The sequence below is a fragment of the Anopheles merus genome, chromosome 3R (assembly GCF_017562075.2).
Source record: "Anopheles merus strain MAF chromosome 3R, AmerM5.1, whole genome shotgun sequence".
NCBI lineage: Eukaryota > Metazoa > Arthropoda > Insecta > Diptera > Culicidae > Anopheles > Anopheles merus.
Genome location: NC_054084.1, coordinates 12478859 through 12497709, shown reverse-complemented (window position 1 = coordinate 12497709; position 18851 = coordinate 12478859). Strand labels below are relative to the sequence as shown.

Sequence of the window (18851 nt, the reverse complement as noted above, 5' to 3'; positions counted from 1 at the left end):
ACCGGAAAACACCTCTACACATACGATACACTAAAATACTTCCACAAAGCAACCGCAATCTTTAACTAAGCGATCGGAGCAAACACAAATCCCAAAGCCGAACAATTTGTCCCACTGGCGTAGTTTATTGATTCAGCAACCGCAATAGCAACAGATTTGTGCTGAGAGTCCTTGACATGTGCTGGATTTGTTGCTACCACTTTTCTACTTTCCACGGCATTTCCATCGATTTTTCTGAGCCTCGGCTACCGACCGAGCATTTTACGCGGGGCAGTCGCAGACCATGTGCCGCGTTCTGTATGTTCCGCGTGTTCCCTTTTCACTGGTGGACCTCTTTAATGTTGTCCGCGTGGTGCTGGATGAATTCCAGAGGAGTCCGAGTACTTCATTTAACGTGGAAATATCTTTTGAGACGAACGCACAGTCAATTCAGAGTTACTTTATCACATCTAACAACCTATCTAACAACCTATCTAAAGTAAGATGTCACCACAATGAGAAAACATCATGCTCAGTGGAGTAGCCTACAACAGATTAAACACTTCACGCGATGTACTACAACTTCATTACAACTCGCCGTTTGCGAATATCTGCCCTCGCGTAAAGCTCCCAAACGGTAGCAAGACCCAACCGACGTTGTGGACCCTTATGTTACAACCCCCCGTTGAGGCATCCAGCAGCGCCAAATACCTGCAGAGACACGCTCGCCTAATTAAACTATCTACAACGTGACCGCGAACGATTAAAGTTATACAGCTCGAAGAACCTCACGTGCTCCAACACAAACCCCTTCGAAGAAGGTGTTGAGTAGGACCGGTAGCGAGCAGCCCACTCCCACTAAACACACACACACAAGCACACACACACACACACACACTCAGATGGAGAGTCCTCCCTTTGCAGAAGGGGACCTCCAAACCACGCGAGCGGACACACTCGAACGGGCTCAGCAGCACAACCTTTCCCTAGCACAATCTCAACCAAAATAACCCACGAACACGAGGCTCTCGGGGACTGAAGCTACCCCGAAACGGTCCCCCCACCCCCTCAACATCTAATTAACACACTTTTGGCACCACAATACACTTGGACTCCTTTGCTTTGCGGTTCGGCTCGGTACGGAGCTGAGCGGTTTCTTTGTGTTTTACGCTGTGTTCGCCCCCAAATGTGTTCTCTCGGTCGGCAGTTCTGCTGACGACAGCTGACGAAGACGAAGAGCTTGCGGTCCGAAATGCGGTCTCCAAATTCCATTCATATGCCCACACACACACACACACACTCCGGGGAGTCTTGGCTCCAACGGACTCCTTATGTAACAGTCGCACTCACTCACTGACGCGTGGTTTTGGTAACGATTAACCTACCGAACACACTGTGGTTATGGGGGGTCGCTGCTTACTAAAGCAACCACGTGAAGCTCTACGGCAGCGCTACCTCTCCAAAGGGGGTCAAAACTTTAACAGACCCTTCCAAAAGCTCGCCCAGCGAACAACACTCTGTCTGCGTAAGAATTGCTATCTTCAACTCGGCTCTCAACTCTCAGCTGTTTAGCCCACGCTTCTCAGCCAAAGATCCCGCCAGCGCCAGTTGCAATCGGTAAACCTTTCGGTCCAACGTTTCGAACAGTTCTGCTCGCCAACCGCGGCTGCCTGCCGGAGCGTACTGGTGGTCTGAAAAGTTTCAGCGAAACAGCGCGATTTCACGCTTTCGTTCCACCCCTCGTACGCTGCGTCAATCCTTCGCCACCAACCTGCGCCATCTACGCGAAGGTGATGTGAGCTGTGGCCCACTGTACATGACGAGGCACCGGTTTTCGTATGTACCTCCGAAACACATATATCGCTCCACACACATACACATTGAACGCACCAGCTACTAACACCACACCGTGACCGTTTGCCGTGTACTAAAAACCGTGCCCACACACTACCCTCCTCCACATACACACAGGAAATGATTTCCCACAACGGTGCCTTCGTCCTCCAACGATTTTCAGGACCTCCGTTTCGTCATCGTTACCAAGCTACCAACACACACACACACAGCGACACACTCAGCCCGAGGGTAAGAGCTTGAGCTAAACCACATAAGAAACCACAAATTACACGACCACGATCCACTCCAACTGCTGCTACTACCCGACCCGACGGGAGCTTGCAGGAGTTGTTTTTCGCGTCCAAACAACATTGTGTATCCATCGAACGGCGGCGTCCGTGTGTGGGGCCGTGACGAGACAACATCGAAGGCTCGTCCGTTTTGTTCGGGGTTTGACAAACTGATCGTGGCGTTTTTTTTTGGCAGGGGGGAAATACCGGTCACCATTGACTACCGGAAGTGTCGCGTGGAAATTCCTGCGTGACCGAATATTTGTAACCTGTGTAACCTGGAATGTGCTCGCTCTCTCTATTTCTCCCCGATTGCGATTGTTTTTGGGGTGAAGTAGAGCTTGAAGTTGTCTGTTCAGTGGGGGGGAATAGTTGCCTATTGGGATTCGAGTAGATCCTGGAGCATTACAATTCTTGATAAAGATCTTGATAAATCTGCCAACAACTTGCTACAAAAAACCCTCTATAGAAAGATGACAGTAATCCTTATTTGAAATGAGTAGACATTACTGGAATTACAAAGAAACTCGTAATCATAGATGTTCATGTAGTTCAATCTATAGCTACAGCTAATATCCTATTACCTTTATCAATTATATCAGTTCCTTTTGTGCACACAAATAACTGTACCACAGCTTAGTTTTATCCCCTACTCTTTCCTATAACTCACCTGTCTATTTCTAGTATCCTACATCTATATCCCCCCGTTTCTCACCAACCGCTAGCCCTGATGTTGCAGTCTTCGTCTGACACTACCCACTGCAACTGCAATTGCAGCTGCACCTAACACCTTCCCGCTCACTCTGTCCGTTCGTTATTCGCGATGGGTTTCTCTCGCTCACCCGCCTGCCCGGGCATAGGAAAGGGCTTGGCGGTACATTCCAGCACACAATTCGCACACCGTTTCATGTGCCCAGCAAGGGTACTGGTAGTACAATTTTGGCCGTTACGGCCCTTACCGGTCGAGCATAATTTGCATAATCGATTCAGTATGTACTTTTTCGCCGACCGTTTGCTTCTGGAGGGGGGTTTTTAATGTTGTGTTTGTGTGTGTGTGTTTGTAACGGCCGCTCTAGCCGCGTGGCACGTCATGCTGGATGGATGAATGTGTTTGCAGAAATACAAAAAGAGAGAGAGGGGAAACACTGCTGAACCTTCCGTTGAACTGCCACGACCTCGAACATATGACCGGTCAATGCGTTTTCCCATTGGGGGCGAAGGTGTGACCAAAAGAACATACATTTTGATACCATTTCTCAAGCGAAAATTGCTTTGCGCTCGCCGGACAAATGAAGCAATTATTTGCAAAGAAAGCCAAACTCTAATCAAAATTTCCCCCAAAAAAAACCGAACGAAATTGCTGCTTTCCTTTTTGGAGCGTCCTTCAGCCCGCCAAGACAACCACGATACGCACAATAAAAAGGACGACTTGTGCGTTACATTGCGTCCCGGTTGACGGCAACCCAACACAGGAACCTGGGCGATGGGATTTATATTTTGTTTAATCGAACTATTTGTAGACCTACCCGCAAGCGCTCTAATCGGGGCGACGCAAAAAGCATCTCCCTCCTCTATTCGAGCATATACATATTATTATGATCCTCCCTACGGAAAGCCATTCGACCCAGTCATGCTTCACCATCGTCCCCATTTTGAGGCCGTGCAATCGGGAACGGAGGGTGAAAGTGTTTTGTTGTTATGCGTATCGCGTGGAAATTGTTTGTCAAAATATGTTTACAATCAGCGGCGGCAGGTCGTGTGCTGTTCGCGCTGTAAGGAGAGGACGCTTCTACGCTTTTGACTATCTACCGGCAGGCGGTTCGTGCTTCCTTATTCCGCGACTGCTTATGCACACGACCGAAAATGCAAATACCAACACATTGTAGCAGGCGTTGTAAGACACTCACACCACACCGCGCTTTCCACGTTGCTTAGTTGCTAGGGAGTTACGTTTGGCATTTTCCAACTGACGGGGGAGAGGGTTTGGACTACTCTGAAGAAGTTGCAAAGGTATTCGAACGTGGTGAAAGACATTAGCTCATGGTTTTGGCGTCGTTTTTGGTGCTCAAGGTACAGCTTGATATATGAACCATAAAATAATAAACGAAAACTTAGTTTATACCGCTTCTTTGAAGATCTTCTGAACTCTCTAAGAAGTTTTGCAAGTGGAAGTGTACGGCTCTTGCCAGTTTCAACTCTAAATTTTACCAATTAACCAATTAAAAAAGTTGTACTTATTCTTGTATTTGACATAACGTCCTAAGCGGACATGCCGGTCTGTTAGGCTTTCGAGACTTATTCAGTACCACGCCACCGGATAGTCAGTCCATGATGTGTTGGATTTCAGGAATCTTTCGCTAAGATACATTCATATAAATCTATAAAATTCATGAATCCATTAGCATTCATACATCTCCAGGGATTAGTGAATCTTGAGAGATATATTATTTTAAAAATATTTAATTTGCGCGATCCTACAATACAGTGGTTAACTCGCACGACTTAACATCATGCCCATGTCTCCTCGTAGCTAAACAAACTATTCGGCTCCGTGATACTTGCCAAGTAGTCTCGAAAGCCTGTATAGGCTGGCGTGGTCATGTTTCTACGGTAGGTTGCTACGTCAAGAAGAAGAAGTATAAGAAGATCTAGCTCTGAAGCTCAATCTATGGAGATCTATCAATTCTTTGAAATTCATGAATCTCTAGAGATTCGAGATCAGTAAATCTTGAGATTGAGAATATTGATTTTTGAGATCTTTCCTATTGAGATTCAGATTAATATTGAAATTCATGTTAAATAATTTCAAAGATTCATTTAGAATAAAAATCCGAATCAGATTCACTCACCATTAGTACATATGAGGCTTGAGCACACCCGCCCTTCCAATTGTGATGCTAAACTTCCTAACTAATAATAAATAATTATGATTCCTTGCAGTGTTGGTGTTAACTCTTGACTAATAATAATGATTTCTTGAAGTGTTTAAGCTACATTATCTAAGCTCATCCTAATAACATCAAACAACTTCCCAATAATTGCGTTGTTTTCAAACGTCAAGCCTAAAATCGATCTTGAAAATCCTGATTAGATACGTTTAGACTATCAAACTATCTATAAATCACCCCGCACTTTCTCAAGCACCGTATCTTCGTCATCATCATGTATTCCACTACAAAGCCATCGTTAACCCCAATTTCCATCCTCCCCACAAGGATCAAAAGATACATCCACGGTACAAAGCAAATCGCACGTATGTGTGTGTGTGTTCGTTGCGATTCGTTCCGCAGAACTGCATGTAAAAGGCCTGCCTGGCGCGCAAAAGGAGGTCACGGGGTGAAGTGAAAAAAAACGCCCGAAAAATCCGAAAAGAAAATCAGCGACCACAGAAATCATCAACCCACCCAACCATTGTGTCCCATTCATCGCTGCCAGACGATAAGAATCCTTCGCCAAGGCAGCCAATCATCGTGTGTAGACACAGACACACACACACCCAAACACACCCAAACACATCAGCAGCCGTAAACCGTGAACAAAACCACCGCCATGCAGCAGGTCCGAATCCTTGCTCGATGAAGCGCCCTTTCTGCTTCGACGAAAGCTCCTGGCTCACACGGGCAAGAACGCGCGACGCGACTGGCAACAGACAGACAGACGCAGCGAGTGATTTGGATGCGATTATCGTTCTATTAGTCAGGCCCCCAGCGGGGGGGGAGGGGGGGGGAAGTTTGATCGTTTACTATTTACCATACATTCGGTGGACGGTGGCGTAGTTGGCAAAAGGAAACACTCCAGGACGATTTAAGGGACTTTCCTTGGGTTTTCCGCACGCTCATCCTGCACAAAGTAGGACATTCTCTTACGGCGTAGTTGAGAACAAGTGCAAACAGGTCTCGAACGGGGTTCAATAATACGTTTTGCGTGGACAAGCAGACCAGTGTAAAGGTACTTTTTAAGGGATGTATCCAACAATCCAAAGTTTTAGAACGAGACCTTTAAAAGGACCAATAGCACCACCAAGCTCAGCTGGTCCCACGTCGTCTAGACAAGGTGGTTTACAACGTTACGTTCCATTCCGGCTACACCCAGGCCAGGTTATCGCTCTTTAGCAGGAACTTTTTGGTCTGTGTGTGTCGTTGTTGTTTGCTCACCCGTTTTGTTTGTTGGTAGAGGAGCGTTGATTTTGGCAGTTTTCTCCAGCAATTGCCCCTTTGGCACCCTGGGATAACGTTGTTTTCTACGCTTTATCTTGAACAAACGATCCTTTACCCAATGTATCGGTTTTTTTTTTTTTACAGCCTAAGTACTTGAGATGTTCTGTTTTTTTAGGTAATATGATAAAAAGCAAACTTCTTCCTGCATAGAAAGTGGTGGCGCTTGTGCTCTAACTTCTACAGCTCTACCCGCGATCGTCTACGTCAATGATCGTGCTTTCGTTTTCAGTAGGGGTTTTTGTGTGTGTACAATTTGCTACCCGGTTTGTGACCGATCGTGTCATAAACCATTCCAAACCGTTATCGTACCTGCCCGGCAAACTGGTTCCGTACCTAGATCACGCTTTGACCTTAACTGAATTCCTAACGATCGTTGGACGCCACAAAAAATAGAAGAGCGCTCGCGATCCCATTGCCAATTCGAGTGAATAAACAATCGCCCAAGAGGCCAATTCTAGGGCTAACTTGTTAGATAATCAGCTGCGTTTGGAGTTGATGTTTGCACACACACACAAGTACACAGAGAGAACTGCTTGTAAACAATCTTATCAAAACAGCCGGTAAGACACAGTTTGTCGGTCGGTCGGCATCGGACGCTTCGCCACAGACCTAAGGACGGCTCTATTTTTAATAAGGGAGGCCGGTTTTTTATTCCAACCACGGTAGGGTTTTCTTTGCACTTCGCTCAACTCCATTCAACTTTACGACCACCGATAGCGCGTATATTAAGAACCCACCGGGGAGGGGTGATAAGAAAGGGCACGCCATTTATGACGCGCCGTCTGATAGTACTGAAACTGCAACGATTACGCGGCGCGTTTAGTTAGTCGGTGACTGCCGGTGCGCGAACAGCAGCTCCCTCGATTACAACAAGTGGCTCGTCTGTCACTGTACGCAGCCGAACACGCAATTACGCGAAAGTGCAACGGTGCATCCAAAGTGCAGTGTGTTTGTGCATTTGACCTTGTAACGCGCGCTTGTGTTTTCGCCTTTTTTTGACGGTGTAGGCATCATGGCATCATTACGTTTGCTTGGCCGTTACCAATACCAGCGTGCGGCTTGGTACAGCAGGTAAGGGGTGAAGAGGTTTGCCCAAGCTCAACGATCGACGATCGTTAGTGACGGATGGTATTGGAGGGATGTTACACATCATGATCATGATCACAAACGGGCAGCATGTACCGAGATGCCGACTGCCCAGCAAGCTGATGCTTGTCGATTGAATAATACTGTCTATTTTGATTGTGTGTATGAGCTTGTCAGCTGAGAATAACTGAAAATGGTGCTAATTGAAAGAGGAAATAAGTGCACAAGACAGACAGCGTGCGTGAGGCAGATTTGGATAGATACGATTGAATGGTGATGATGTTACGTTGCATATTGTTGTTATTAAACACAACTTCCCCAAAACAAAAAAGCCAGCAAAGTGTATTCCTTCTTTCAAGTGTAAGCTAATGAACTGGCCATAGCATTGTCATCATAGTGCAGCGTACTAAGTGCTAATTGCAACATACTAATTGAATAAAAATTGAATGATGAAGTTAGGGTTAGGGGCAATGCTGTGATACAGTCGTTGCGTGTATGGCAGTGGTCGATGTCTATTACGGGTTCGAATTTTGCATCGACATAAGCTATGGGTGACATTGCGTTAGGCCTTATAAGAAAATAAGAAAAAAAATGAAAGTAACGTTAGGACGTTTTCTACACATTTCCAAAAAGTTGTATCTTTTCTAAAGTTCACTCGGTAGGCAATATATTGCACGAATTTAGGAATGTAATTGCTGGACGTAATTCCTAAGCCTAAAGATTGAACATCACAAACAAGAAACAGCTTACTCTCCACGAGTGAAAAACAAGAATCCTGTTTTGTGAATTCGGATGACTTAAAAGAGCCAGAATTGATTTGTTCTTCATTTAGTTTTTTTGTAAATTATTATTGTGTATTATTCCTTAAGAGGTGCACATTATTCACCCTGTCAGTTGAATGTGTGTTTGCTGGTTGCATTACTACACAGTGAAGTGAACTGTTTCCCAGTCGGATCTTCTTCACATTGAAAGGACTGGGAGCTACAAACATTAGAATGTGTATCCATCCCTACATATAGTATGTGATATTATATAGCCAAACATTGGCTATCAAAATTCATCTATTGAACTGAAAAGCTTTAAATATTCGCACCCTGCTAATATGGGTTACACAATCTCCCTTGATTTTTTAGTTGTTTTCCGGCACTTTTTGGATGCTTCCCATATTTTTTTTTTTTTGGATTCGTACCAAGATTTATTAAGCGAAGAAAATGTTTTAATTGATTTTCAATAAGTCGATGTAAATAAATCGTGAGATGAGCCCAATACAATACGAGAAACAATCATGGGAAACCCTATATCAGTAACATTAAGATATTAAGAAGATTGTAGAATGTCTATAAACGAAGCTGGTAGAAGAAGAGGACAATTTTAAAGGCTGTATAGACTTTATTGGGTGCTAACGGTGCCACTGTCGTCAAGTTATACGATCTAAAAATATACCCGCGCGTGGGTTCAAATCTCCCTTACCTAGGACACTAATCAGCTACCGATAACTAAGGTAGGGCTCGACCAACTGCGATCTTCGTGCCTCATAAGAAGAAAAAGTAATATAGATAAGGAAATAACTTTGCAATAAATCTGTGTGATGGGGGATTTTTTCAGTGCAGGATATGTGACATTAAAACAAATACGATTTTAAGTCTTTAAGTTGACGAAATAGCCACGCTTACATCAGCCTACATATGATCCTACTATCGATTATAATGACCCTTATTAAATTACTCTACAAACTACCGCACTCAAACTAGAGTCCTACAATCAATCCGCACCCAATCAACGGACGCCACTGGAGTAGCGCACGAGAAAGCGCAAAGCTACGTCCACCATATCGGCAGCAAACCGCTGGTCTATCGCAATGTCGGCCAACATCTACGCCTGGCCGCGGAACGGTTCCCCAACAATGAAGCGATCGTGTCCTGCCACGAAGCCGGCGCCAGGCTCACGTACGCTGCCGTCCTAGACAAGGTAAGCGGCTTACATAGCCCAGGACACACACACACACACACACACACACACTCAGACATAGGCGTCGACAGCTTAATTAAATGCCCGAAACTCCCGGCGGCTCCTTCCGTTTCGTCCTCCGAGAGCCAATTAAGATCAATTACGCCCTCGGACGAGGACGCACTTTTGCCCGTAATTTACCATAAACAGTCCTCTAGTTTTTTTTTTGTTTTTGCGAATGAAACTTCACCTCACCTTTCTCTCCTTCTGTCTCGTTCGCGTTCGTGCACAGGTAGATCGGCTGGCCGCCGCCTTCCATCAGCTCGGTCTGCGGCAGGGCGATCGCGTCGGTATCTGGGCGCCGAATGGGACACTTTTCTACCTCACCAATCTGGCGGCGGCGCGTGCCGGCATGATCACGGTAAGCATACCACGGCCCAACGGCATTGCAGCTTACGGTCTCAGGCTCGAGACAATCCAATCGACGTACGGTGCCACCGCCGTGTACACGTCCGGGTACGTCTCGAGACACTGTTTCGGGCCGAAGGAGAGCAATCCGTACAGGACGTACCGCTCGCTCGGGCCCACGACCTGTACCGATTGGAGCGGTGTGGCGGCCATGTTGAACGTGCAAACGCCGGCCGACGGATTGTCCCGGCGGATGCAGATCTGGCCGTACGTTTTCTCCAGCGGCACGTCCTGGTCGTTGTACGCGTCCTGGCAGCCGACCGATTCGATCGAGCTCGGGAAGCTCCGGTACAGGGTGGTGCTGGTGCTGCGGGCCAGCCACCCGGTGCGGATGTAGTAGGAGGGTTTGTGTGATTTCAGGGCGGTCGAGAACGGAAGACATATCGGTTTGATGTGGTCTAGTGGAGCAAACAAAAATGAAAAAATATATATTTAAGAAGAGCAAACACAGTTGGGTGTAGAGACGACTCACCCTGATTAATGTTCGCTTCCTGCTGCAGCCGGATCAGCGCCAGATCGTTCGCAAACGCTGGATTGTTGAAGCCGGGATGGACGACTATCTCTTCAATCCCGACCACTTGCACCGGTGGCTGACACTCTTGCCTGCCCTGGACGAACGCACAGTCCGGATTCGTTACCGTATCATACTCTCCCAAACGTACGCCAAGACTAACCAGAAAAAAGAAGATAAATTAGACACCTTCCGAATATCTTTCCCCGCTGGATCCCTTAACTCACATTTGATTCGCATTCGACGTGAGCGACACACACTGTGCCGCCGTCAGCACGTAGCGGCGTGTGATGAGCGTCGCCTGGCACAGCACCCGCCGCTGCCCGGTGGCGCTCTGCACGTACTCGATCACACCCAGCCACGGGTAGCCTTGAAAAACTGGTTTCCCATCTTCCGGCGTGCCCGGGTAGCTGTTCGCACCGCACACATCGAGCGCCAGCAGCTGCTGCTTGTTGATGACCGCCGCCGAGTACGGATTACTCTGCGTGCCGCTCGTGTACCGATTGATCCAATCGAGATACGTGGCCACATCGCTAAACCCGGCAAAGTCAGCCGACTGACAGTTTTGCCCACTAAACGACACGATCCCCCGGATGTACCAGCGATTCTCGATCTCAAAGTACATGCCGCCGCCACTGTCACCACCACAGACCGTCGTGCCTGTTCGTATTAAGAGAAGAAAACAGATTAAACCTCATAAAATTTGCAAGCTTTTAATCTTACACGAAAATCCTCACCATTGCGAAACCCGGCACAAAACACGTTCCGCGTCAGCACACGCCCGAACAGATTCCGATTGCTCTCCAGGCACGTTTGCGTATCGACGATCGGCATGTACGCCACGCGCAACCGGTCCGCCACCTCACCGATCTCCGTAATGCCAAACCCGACCACCGTACCGACGCGCCCGATCAGCTGCCCAATGTCCGTCCGGGCCCGGTCCCACAGGCAAACCGGCTGCACGTACTCCGTAAACCGAATGTCCGTCGCCAGCTTGATCAGCGCAATGTCGTTCCGCACCTGCGCCGCACTGTACTCCTCGTGCACGATGATCCGCTCGGCCTGATGCTCCTGGGTGTGGCTTTCCGCCGCGTACAGGTACGTCCGGCCAACCTGCACCGACAGCCGGTCCACCGTAATGACGCCCTGATTCAGCCGCACACAGTGAGCAGCTGTCAAAACAACAATCATAGTAACCACAGAGCGTTGATGTGTGTGTTTCGGTCGGTCGATCGGTCTTACCTGTTAAGATTGTGTTCTGATTGATGATGGCACCACCGCACTGATACATGAACGAACGATCGATCCGATGGAAGATGGCCGCATGCCATGGCCACTGGCCAGAGATGGCATCCTCTCCACCGAGAATTAGCTTCGCGTAGTCGACCTTACGCTCGCCGCACCCCTGGCCCAGCACGGAATGCACTACTGTCAACAACGCAGCAAACAGCACGCCACGAACAGTCGCCATGGATACCCAATCGGATGAACGTTTCGGTCACAACTGAGCGAAGAAAGAGTTGGCACGCTGTAGATGATGGTCGCCAAATTCTTGATACGATACCACAAAACCTGTTCTCCTACTGGTCTGGTTCTTGTTTTGGGGGAATTCACGCTCGTCGCGTGTTGTTTACAGTTGTCTGCTGACGCAATCGCTCAGCAGGTGCGACCCAACATCGCCTTATCGCCTGGGGAAGTCTCGCTTTTTTGGGACATTGATCTTTGGATCGTTCGTTGGCGCTAAAGAGTGAGAGTGTTTATCTCTATGTCTATCTCTACAAACAAGTTTTGCTACTTCCTGGCTACTTGGATGGTCCCTTGCGATATGAACTGAACAAGATGTACGATCAGTATTTAGACCAGAATAAAACAAAAGCAGGAACGAGATGCGTTCCAAGAATATGGATTAAGTACGGTATTAATTTCGAGAGTGGTATGGAAGCAGGATTAGTTCCAACACCAGTATGGGTTTAGAATCATTTCCGAGACAGGTATTAGTTTTAGTACTAGTTTGGGATTGGGATATATTCCAGGAATAGTATAAGTTCAAGATCAGTTCCAGGATCGGTACAGAGTCTAGATCAGTCATAGATCCGGAATATATTCAGAAATAGCTTCAAACCCAGTATGGGTTCAGGCGGCCATTTCCAGGACACTTATGGGTTAAATATCAATTCTAGGACCGATATGAATTTGAGGTATGTACTACGACTACTGAGGGTTTAAAATCAGTCCCATGACCAGTATAAGTTTAAGATCAATTCTATGACCAGCAAGGGTTTATCAGTTACAGCTGTGATCTCCAACCTTTCTTAGGATCACTGACCGCTTGTGTGTGACCAAATCTTTCGCGGACCACATCTGTTTACGCCACGGATCACAGGTTGAATACCACTGAGTTACAGGACCGATCAGAGTTAAATATTAGTTTCAAGATTAAGATCAGTTCCAGAGAAGGTATTAATCCAAGATCTATCGAGGAACAACATGGATCCTAGAACCAGTAATGCTCTACAATCAGTATCTATTGATGTACCCTGCAGAATGTAGATTGGCTCCTGTAAATTCAGATATTAAAGAAAATTTTCGCCCTCACCCAGGATCATTTACTCCCGAAATTGATTTGGCAGAAGCCCTGTATCCAAAATAACTAGTAAAAACAAATATATTTTACCACTCTTTTCCAGGTTGGCATCAACCCAGCCTACCAAGTGCCGGAGTTGGAGTACGCACTGCAAAAGGTCGGTGTGAAGGCGCTCGTTGCTGCGGAAGGCTACCGGCAGCAGAACTACTACGGCATGATCTCCCATATTGCACCGGAACTGGCCTCCTCCAAGCCGGGAGAGTTAAAGAGCAAAGCACTACCCGAACTGTCTGCCGTTATCATTGACAGCCAGAAGAGTTTGCCGTAAGTTGGGGAGATGCGATCCTCCTTTGTGCGCAAGGATGGTCTAACTAATTGTAATCTAACTTCTCTAACTTTCAGCGGTGCCATTAAATTCAGCGAACTATTTGAACTGCCCTCGGAGCAGGCCATCAGCAAGGTTGAGATGCTACAGTCCAAGATCATGCCGGACAGTGGCGTCAATCTGCAGTTCACGTCCGGCACAACGGGCCACCCGAAGGCGGCCCTCATGTCCCACTTTGGGTTCGTCAACAATGGCCTACACATTGGCAATAGGAACGAGATGGATCAGAGGATGCATCGCCTCTGTGTACAGGTTCCCCTCTTCCATGCGTTCGGAATGGTCATCGCAATCATGGCGGCCCTTTCATACGGCTCGACCCTCGTACTGCCAACTGCTGGGTTTAAGGCGGCCGATTCCTTGGCTGCCATTGTACGGGAAAGGTATGAGAGTGTAAAATGGAGGGCTATGTGCCTGTTACAATGACCGCCTCTCCGCTTCATTCCAGATGCTCCATCATTCTTGGTACACCGACCATGTACGTGGACCTAGTGCGACGGATCGTCGAGAGTGGAGCCAAGCTCGACTCGCCCGAAATTGCCGTCACCGGTGGGGCCACCTGCTCGCCCAAGCTGTTCGCTGACATCAAGCACACGCTGGGCGTGCGGAAGGTAAAGACCGTGTTCGGCATGACGGAAACGACGGCCGTCATCTTCCAATCCCTGTTTGAGGAAAGCCCCGAAGATGTGCAGCAAACGGTGGGCCACGTGACGGACCATTACGAGGCGAAAGTGATCGATCGGGACGGGCATATCGTACCGTTCGGGACGGCTGGCGAGCTGTGCGTCAGGGGCTACGGTACGATGCTTGGCTATTGGGGCGACGAGAAAAAGACGAAGGAAACGATCGATGCGGATCGGTGGTTGCGCACGGGCGATCAGTTTATGCTGCGCGAGGATGGTTACGGGAAGATTGTGGGCCGGCTAAAGGAGGTCGTTATACGCGGAGGTGAAAACATCTACCCGAAGGAGGTGGAAGACTATCTGAACACCTATCCGAAGATACTGGAGGTGCACTGTATCGGTGTGCCGGACGAGCGTACGGGCGAGGAGCTGTGTGCGTACGTGCGGCTGAAGGATCCGGAGGAGACGATCGATCGGGAGGAGATTAAGCGGTACTGCGAGGGCAAGCTGGCGTACTACAAGGTGCCCAAGTACGTGCGGGTGCTAAACGATCTGCCCAAGACGACGTCCGGGAAGGTGCAAAAGTTTAAGCTGGCGCAACTGTTCGCCGCAGAACGGTAACGGGTAACGGTCGTTGTACTAAAAATGGGCATTTTTGTGGCGTTCATACACATAATTTTAATAAATATTTGATTAAATTACACTTTTTAATAACTTTTTAAACTATTTTGAAGAAAGAATATGAACAATTTTAGCAATAGTAAAATTAATTTAAATGTTCTAAAATCATACGAGCAAGACTGAAATATTTCATGAAACTTTTCGCTCAAAACTGCAAATTTCAAATTTTGAAATGTTGCATACAAGAAAACCGTTGGCTACGAGGCACGTCAAGTAGCTAGATTCAACTACACTCCATCCCAAAGACAGAAAGGAACGGAAATTACACAACACAAAAAAGGGTCAAAATTTCGGTTTCTTTTTTTAAATGAAAATGACAATACAGCCATAATATTCATTTTGCAATATGCATTACAGTTTGCATTAATCTGTATTTTAAACTCAAATGGATCATCGCAGCTTTGCTTTTCTTTCGGGATTTAGCTCTCTCTCTCTCGGCTGCAGACCCATGCAGGTGCAACCTTTTTGCAATGGAGTTTGCATTTGCAAGACAATCAAGACAATCTTTGCTATTAACACATTCGGCTTTGGGTTAAATTATTCTCTTGTTTTGTTTTGTTCTTTTTTTATAGAATCTGAGTAGTAGATAAAGTTTACAATAAGGGGGCTTTTTCTTTCAATCTCTCTCTTTCTGTCGCTCTCATATTTTCCAAGAAACTTATGCACTTATACCACATTCATGTTCAGCTTCGTTCACTATTTACCAAACCAGTAATTGAAGTAGTTGAAGAACACTTTCATAATGTTGGGTATGTTTTGCATGTATGCGTGTGTGTGTATGGTGTTTAGTAGTGTTTATAGATTGTTATTGTAGCTCCTTCCATGTAAACGCTCGTATCGTCTCTAAGTAAGGGAATGGAAAATTTCATTTCCCAACAAATTATTACACTTTATTTTCTACCGTTTTCTCTCTCCCTCTCTCTCTTTCGTTTTCTTACGGATTGCGCCTACAAATGCTCCACGCTACTTGTCCACTTCAAAGTTTTATCTGCAAACCAGGTCCCGGTAATGGTTACCGCGATCGGACAAATCTACGTTCCAAAAAATCTACAACACGAAACCAAACCACACGCGATCCTCTCGCAGGTTTGTGTTCGCTTCTTCCACACAACTCAACGCACTGCCCCGGGGCCGGCCGAATGTGGGGAGCATTAAACCCATCGACCATCGACGACCGACCCCTTTCCCCCAACAGTGCTGTGAATTGTGGTCACAAATTTTACAAACAACATAACAGCGTAACAAGTTAAGGGTTAAAGGTTATACAGTGGAAACATATACACATAAAGATAAAAGGGGAAGAATTGTTCTGCATTGTCCAGTGCTTAAGGTGAAAAAGTAAAACACGATGTCGCGTTGCGAATGTCACGTTGCGACCCAATTCAAGGTTATTCGATCAAAGGAGAGGAGAGGGAAGTAGGAGAGAAGGGATACTAACAATGGTTGTGTTTTAAATTTGTTTTGATTTAATCGCTACTACTATACACCTAAGCTATGATCCGGAAAGAACACACATACTAATTCGCTCAACCTTCTCTAACACAATGTGTCGCGTCCATTGAGACAAATATATAGCGCTGCTAAGCGTTTGCAGTATTTTATACACACATAAAGTCAGCGACGAACCCGATTGAAGGATTGTTCCCAAAGACGATCGACTTCTAACGACAGTTTCCATCCAGACAGACAGCGATTGATCGAGGACATGCAAGCGGGAGCCTCTTTTGCCATGGCAGAACGCGAATTGCAGCTTTGTTTTTGCACACGAAGAAAGGCTTAAATGTAATCCGAATCGAACCGAAGTGGAACCAACACACACACCCGCTCACCAAAAAAAAAAAATCAAAGACAATCTGTTCTCATTTCCAATTATGTATCTCGCACTCTATGTCTCTCTCTCTGTTTCTTATTTTCTTCGATTAAATAGTCTCTTTCTCAGTAGTGTGATGCCATTATTAGTAGTAACAGTAGTATTTGATTTCCGTGTGTGTCGTAGCTATCTCGCGTGTATGTTTGGGTTTTTATATATATAAGAGTGGGGAGAGGTTTTCGCGCTAATTCTATTAACGACAAATTAAACGACTGGTAATAATAGTAGGACACTAAACAAACTTACACGCTAAACAAAAACGTAGGGAAATATTAATCATCGTAACAACTAATAAGCAACTCGAGCAACTCTTGAAGTTTTTCTTTTTGTAAGGTGATGAGAACCAGAAGTACCTAACCTAACATCTAACCGAAGCCTTAACACGCACACGTGCGCGCACACATTCGATTGTTTGCATTTTTGTTGTGTTTTTGTCGCTCGAACCCGATCGATCCTCAAATCGGTTTTCCGGAAAACAGAAAATGCAAATCTCGTGAGCGGAATCATTATGACCCGCGCTTTTTACCCGTCGTATTGCGTGGAGGAAAAGCGAGAGCAAAGGGCAGCGGGAAGCATCGTCTCCCACCGTATGTTTCACACCGTTCGCCTCTCGCGCCACTGCGCCGATCGCTGTACCGACTACTCTTAAAGAATAATGTGTTTCACTTTTGTCGCAATCGTCGCCCCCTCCCCCCCGGGTCCCCGCTCTGATGCTGTCCGCCCTAAAAACTGTCGTCGTCTTGTCATACGTTCGATTCCGACCCGGGATCGCCATCCTCCGACCAGCTCACCTCCATCGGCGTACCGTCGTGCGCCTCGTCGCCGCCCCCGTGCAGGCTGGCCACGATCTTCTTCATCAGTGCGTCCTCGAGCGAGATGTTCGAATGGCGCCGCCGGTGCTGGGACGGATGCTCGTCCGACGAGTTCGCCGCGCCCTCCACCGTGTCGTCGTGCTCGTTGTTCATCCGCTCGCTGCTCCGCTTGCCACTGTGCAGGGGGCTGTTGTCGTGGCTGCTGCTGCTGCTGCTCCCCGTCGCCGACGATAGGCTGGCCTCGGAAATGCAGGACGAAGACGAGCCCGACGACGATGACGAGGACGTGGACAGCGCTTCGTCGTCGGAGTTGGAGCCCGATACGAGCGCCTCACCCGCTCCCTCCTTCAGCGCACTGCCGGCATTGCGCGTAAACTCGCGGCGCTTTTCCCGCGCAGTCAGCGCGCCCCCACTGCCGGACGCCTTGGACGAACTGCCGACGCCGCTGCCTCCCATCAGTGCGGTCGTGTCGCAGGTAATGAGGCCACGGTTTTCCTTGCTCTTCTTGAAGTGGGGCGTCTTGTCGCGGTGAAAGATTTCGACCGGCGGATCGGCAATGTTAGCCTCACCGGCCCCGTTTGGCGGGCAGCGGGCGAACGGACTGTCCGGTTCGCTCAGAAACTCCGTCTCCTCCAGGAACAAATCTTTCGCCCGGTTATGGTGCTGCTGATGCTGCTGCTGCTCGGTGAACGGTTTGCCCGTGCCGATCAAATCCAGCTCCTCGGTCAGGTAGCGCTTGTGGGCGTACGGGGAGCTGCTGTACAGTGGCTGCTCCTTCCACGACGAGCCCGGCAGGTCCACCATGCGCAGCGATGGTTTGCACGGGACCCCTGCCGGCGGGCAGGGCGATGCCGAGGCGCCCGAGTTCGAGCGCACGATCTTCTTTGGTGGTTCGGCCGCCTTGATGCTGACCGACTTGGAGCGCAACCGGTGGGACGGGGCGCCCGAGTGCGGTGGCTTTACCGCGGCCGCCGACAGGTCGCTGGAGTGCTGCTTCAGGATGGAGGCGGCCGAGCTCGACTGCTGGATGCCGCTGGTGGTTTGGTTCAGGCCGGCGCACTTTGGCCGCTTGGCCACCGAGTCGTACGCGGCGCTCGAGCGGAACGAGCCGGCCCGGCGGACCATGCGCGAGGCCGACACCTCCGGCGGCTCGTCGTCGATCTCGAGCACCCACGAGACGGAGTCGCTCTTCTCCACCATGCCCTTGATGACGGGCGAGGTCGGCGGGGAAATGTCGTCCATGTCGAAGAACCGGTCCGAGCAGCTCGACCGCGACTGGTTGTGGCTCAGCTGGTGCTGGTGGTGCGAGACCGACTGGTCCAGGCTCGATTTCGTCGCGTTCATCATGAAGCTGGAATTCTCGTGGTAGCTCTTGGACAGCTCGGCGTACGCTAGCGTGAACTTTTCCGAGTTTTGCTTTAGCCGCCACTGCAGCTCCTCGTTGTGCAGCGACAGCCGGCTCTTGATCTTCGTCTCCTGGTTTAGGTTGTCCTGCAAATGCTTCAACTTTTGCTGCAGCTCTCTGTAGGGTAGGACAAACGGCGGAAAATGAACGAAAAATTAGT

General features: G+C 48.1%; 4 protein-coding genes across 10 annotated transcripts in view; 1 reads left to right on the top strand and 3 right to left on the bottom strand.

Moving 5' to 3' along the window:
- The window catches only part of LOC121596686 (serine/threonine-protein phosphatase 6 regulatory ankyrin repeat subunit A-like), a 49813-nt gene extending 48115 nt beyond the window's left edge, over positions 1–1698 (bottom strand). For all 3 annotated transcript variants that reach the window (XM_041921842.1, XM_041921840.1, XM_041921841.1), the window contains exon 1: positions 1365–1698. The gene's annotated coding sequence lies outside the window, so the exon portion shown is untranslated. The remainder of the gene's footprint in view (positions 1–1364) is intronic.
- Positions 1699–7104: 5406 nt separating this feature from the next.
- LOC121596463 (medium-chain acyl-CoA ligase ACSF2, mitochondrial) lies at positions 7105–14621 on the top strand. The gene is made up of 6 exons (XM_041921444.1): positions 7105–7393; positions 9160–9376; positions 9648–9776; positions 13022–13242; positions 13321–13683; positions 13749–14621. Exons 1-6 carry the CDS (start codon positions 7335–7337, stop codon positions 14542–14544), a joined length of 1785 nt encoding a protein of 594 aa, XP_041777378.1. The 5' UTR covers positions 7105–7334; the 3' UTR covers positions 14545–14621.
- Positions 8590–12076, bottom strand: LOC121596464 (CLIP domain-containing serine protease B15-like). Its single transcript, XM_041921445.1, has 5 exons — positions 11577–12076; positions 11072–11506; positions 10562–10994; positions 10296–10492; positions 8590–10221 (listed from the first exon to the last, which is right to left on the bottom strand). Exons 1-5 carry the CDS (start codon positions 11803–11805, stop codon positions 9809–9811), a joined length of 1707 nt encoding a protein of 568 aa, XP_041777379.1. The 5' UTR covers positions 11806–12076; the 3' UTR covers positions 8590–9808.
- A 316-nt stretch (positions 14622–14937) lies between the features above and the next one.
- Positions 14938–18851, bottom strand: part of LOC121597696 — a 143815-nt gene continuing 139901 nt past the window's right edge. For all 5 annotated transcript variants that reach the window (XM_041923681.1, XM_041923684.1, XM_041923682.1 and 2 more), the window contains one exon: positions 14938–18808. In XM_041923681.1, the coding sequence (XP_041779615.1) occupies positions 17218–18808 (1591 nt within the window). In that variant the 3' untranslated portion in view covers positions 14938–17217. The remainder of the gene's footprint in view (positions 18809–18851) is intronic.

Coding starts and splice junctions, on each gene's coding strand:
- LOC121596463 (XM_041921444.1), top strand. CDS start 7,335: ATGGCATCATTACGTTTGCTTGGCCGTTACCAATACCAGCGTGCGGCT. Junction 13,243..13,320: donor GACAGCCAGAAGAGTTTGCC/GTAAGTTGGGGA, acceptor TCTAACTTTCAG/CGGTGCCATTAAATTCAGCG. Junction 13,684..13,748: donor GCTGCCATTGTACGGGAAAG/GTATGAGAGTGT, acceptor GCTTCATTCCAG/ATGCTCCATCATTCTTGGTA.
- LOC121596464 (XM_041921445.1), bottom strand. CDS start 11,805: ATGGCGACTGTTCGTGGCGTGCTGTTTGCTGCGTTGTTGACAGTAGTG. Junction 10,995..11,071: donor TTGTGCCGGGTTTCGCAATG/GTGAGGATTTTC, acceptor TAATACGAACAG/GCACGACGGTCTGTGGTGGT. Junction 10,222..10,295: donor GGAAGCGAACATTAATCAGG/GTGAGTCGTCTC, acceptor TTGCTCCACTAG/ACCACATCAAACCGATATGT.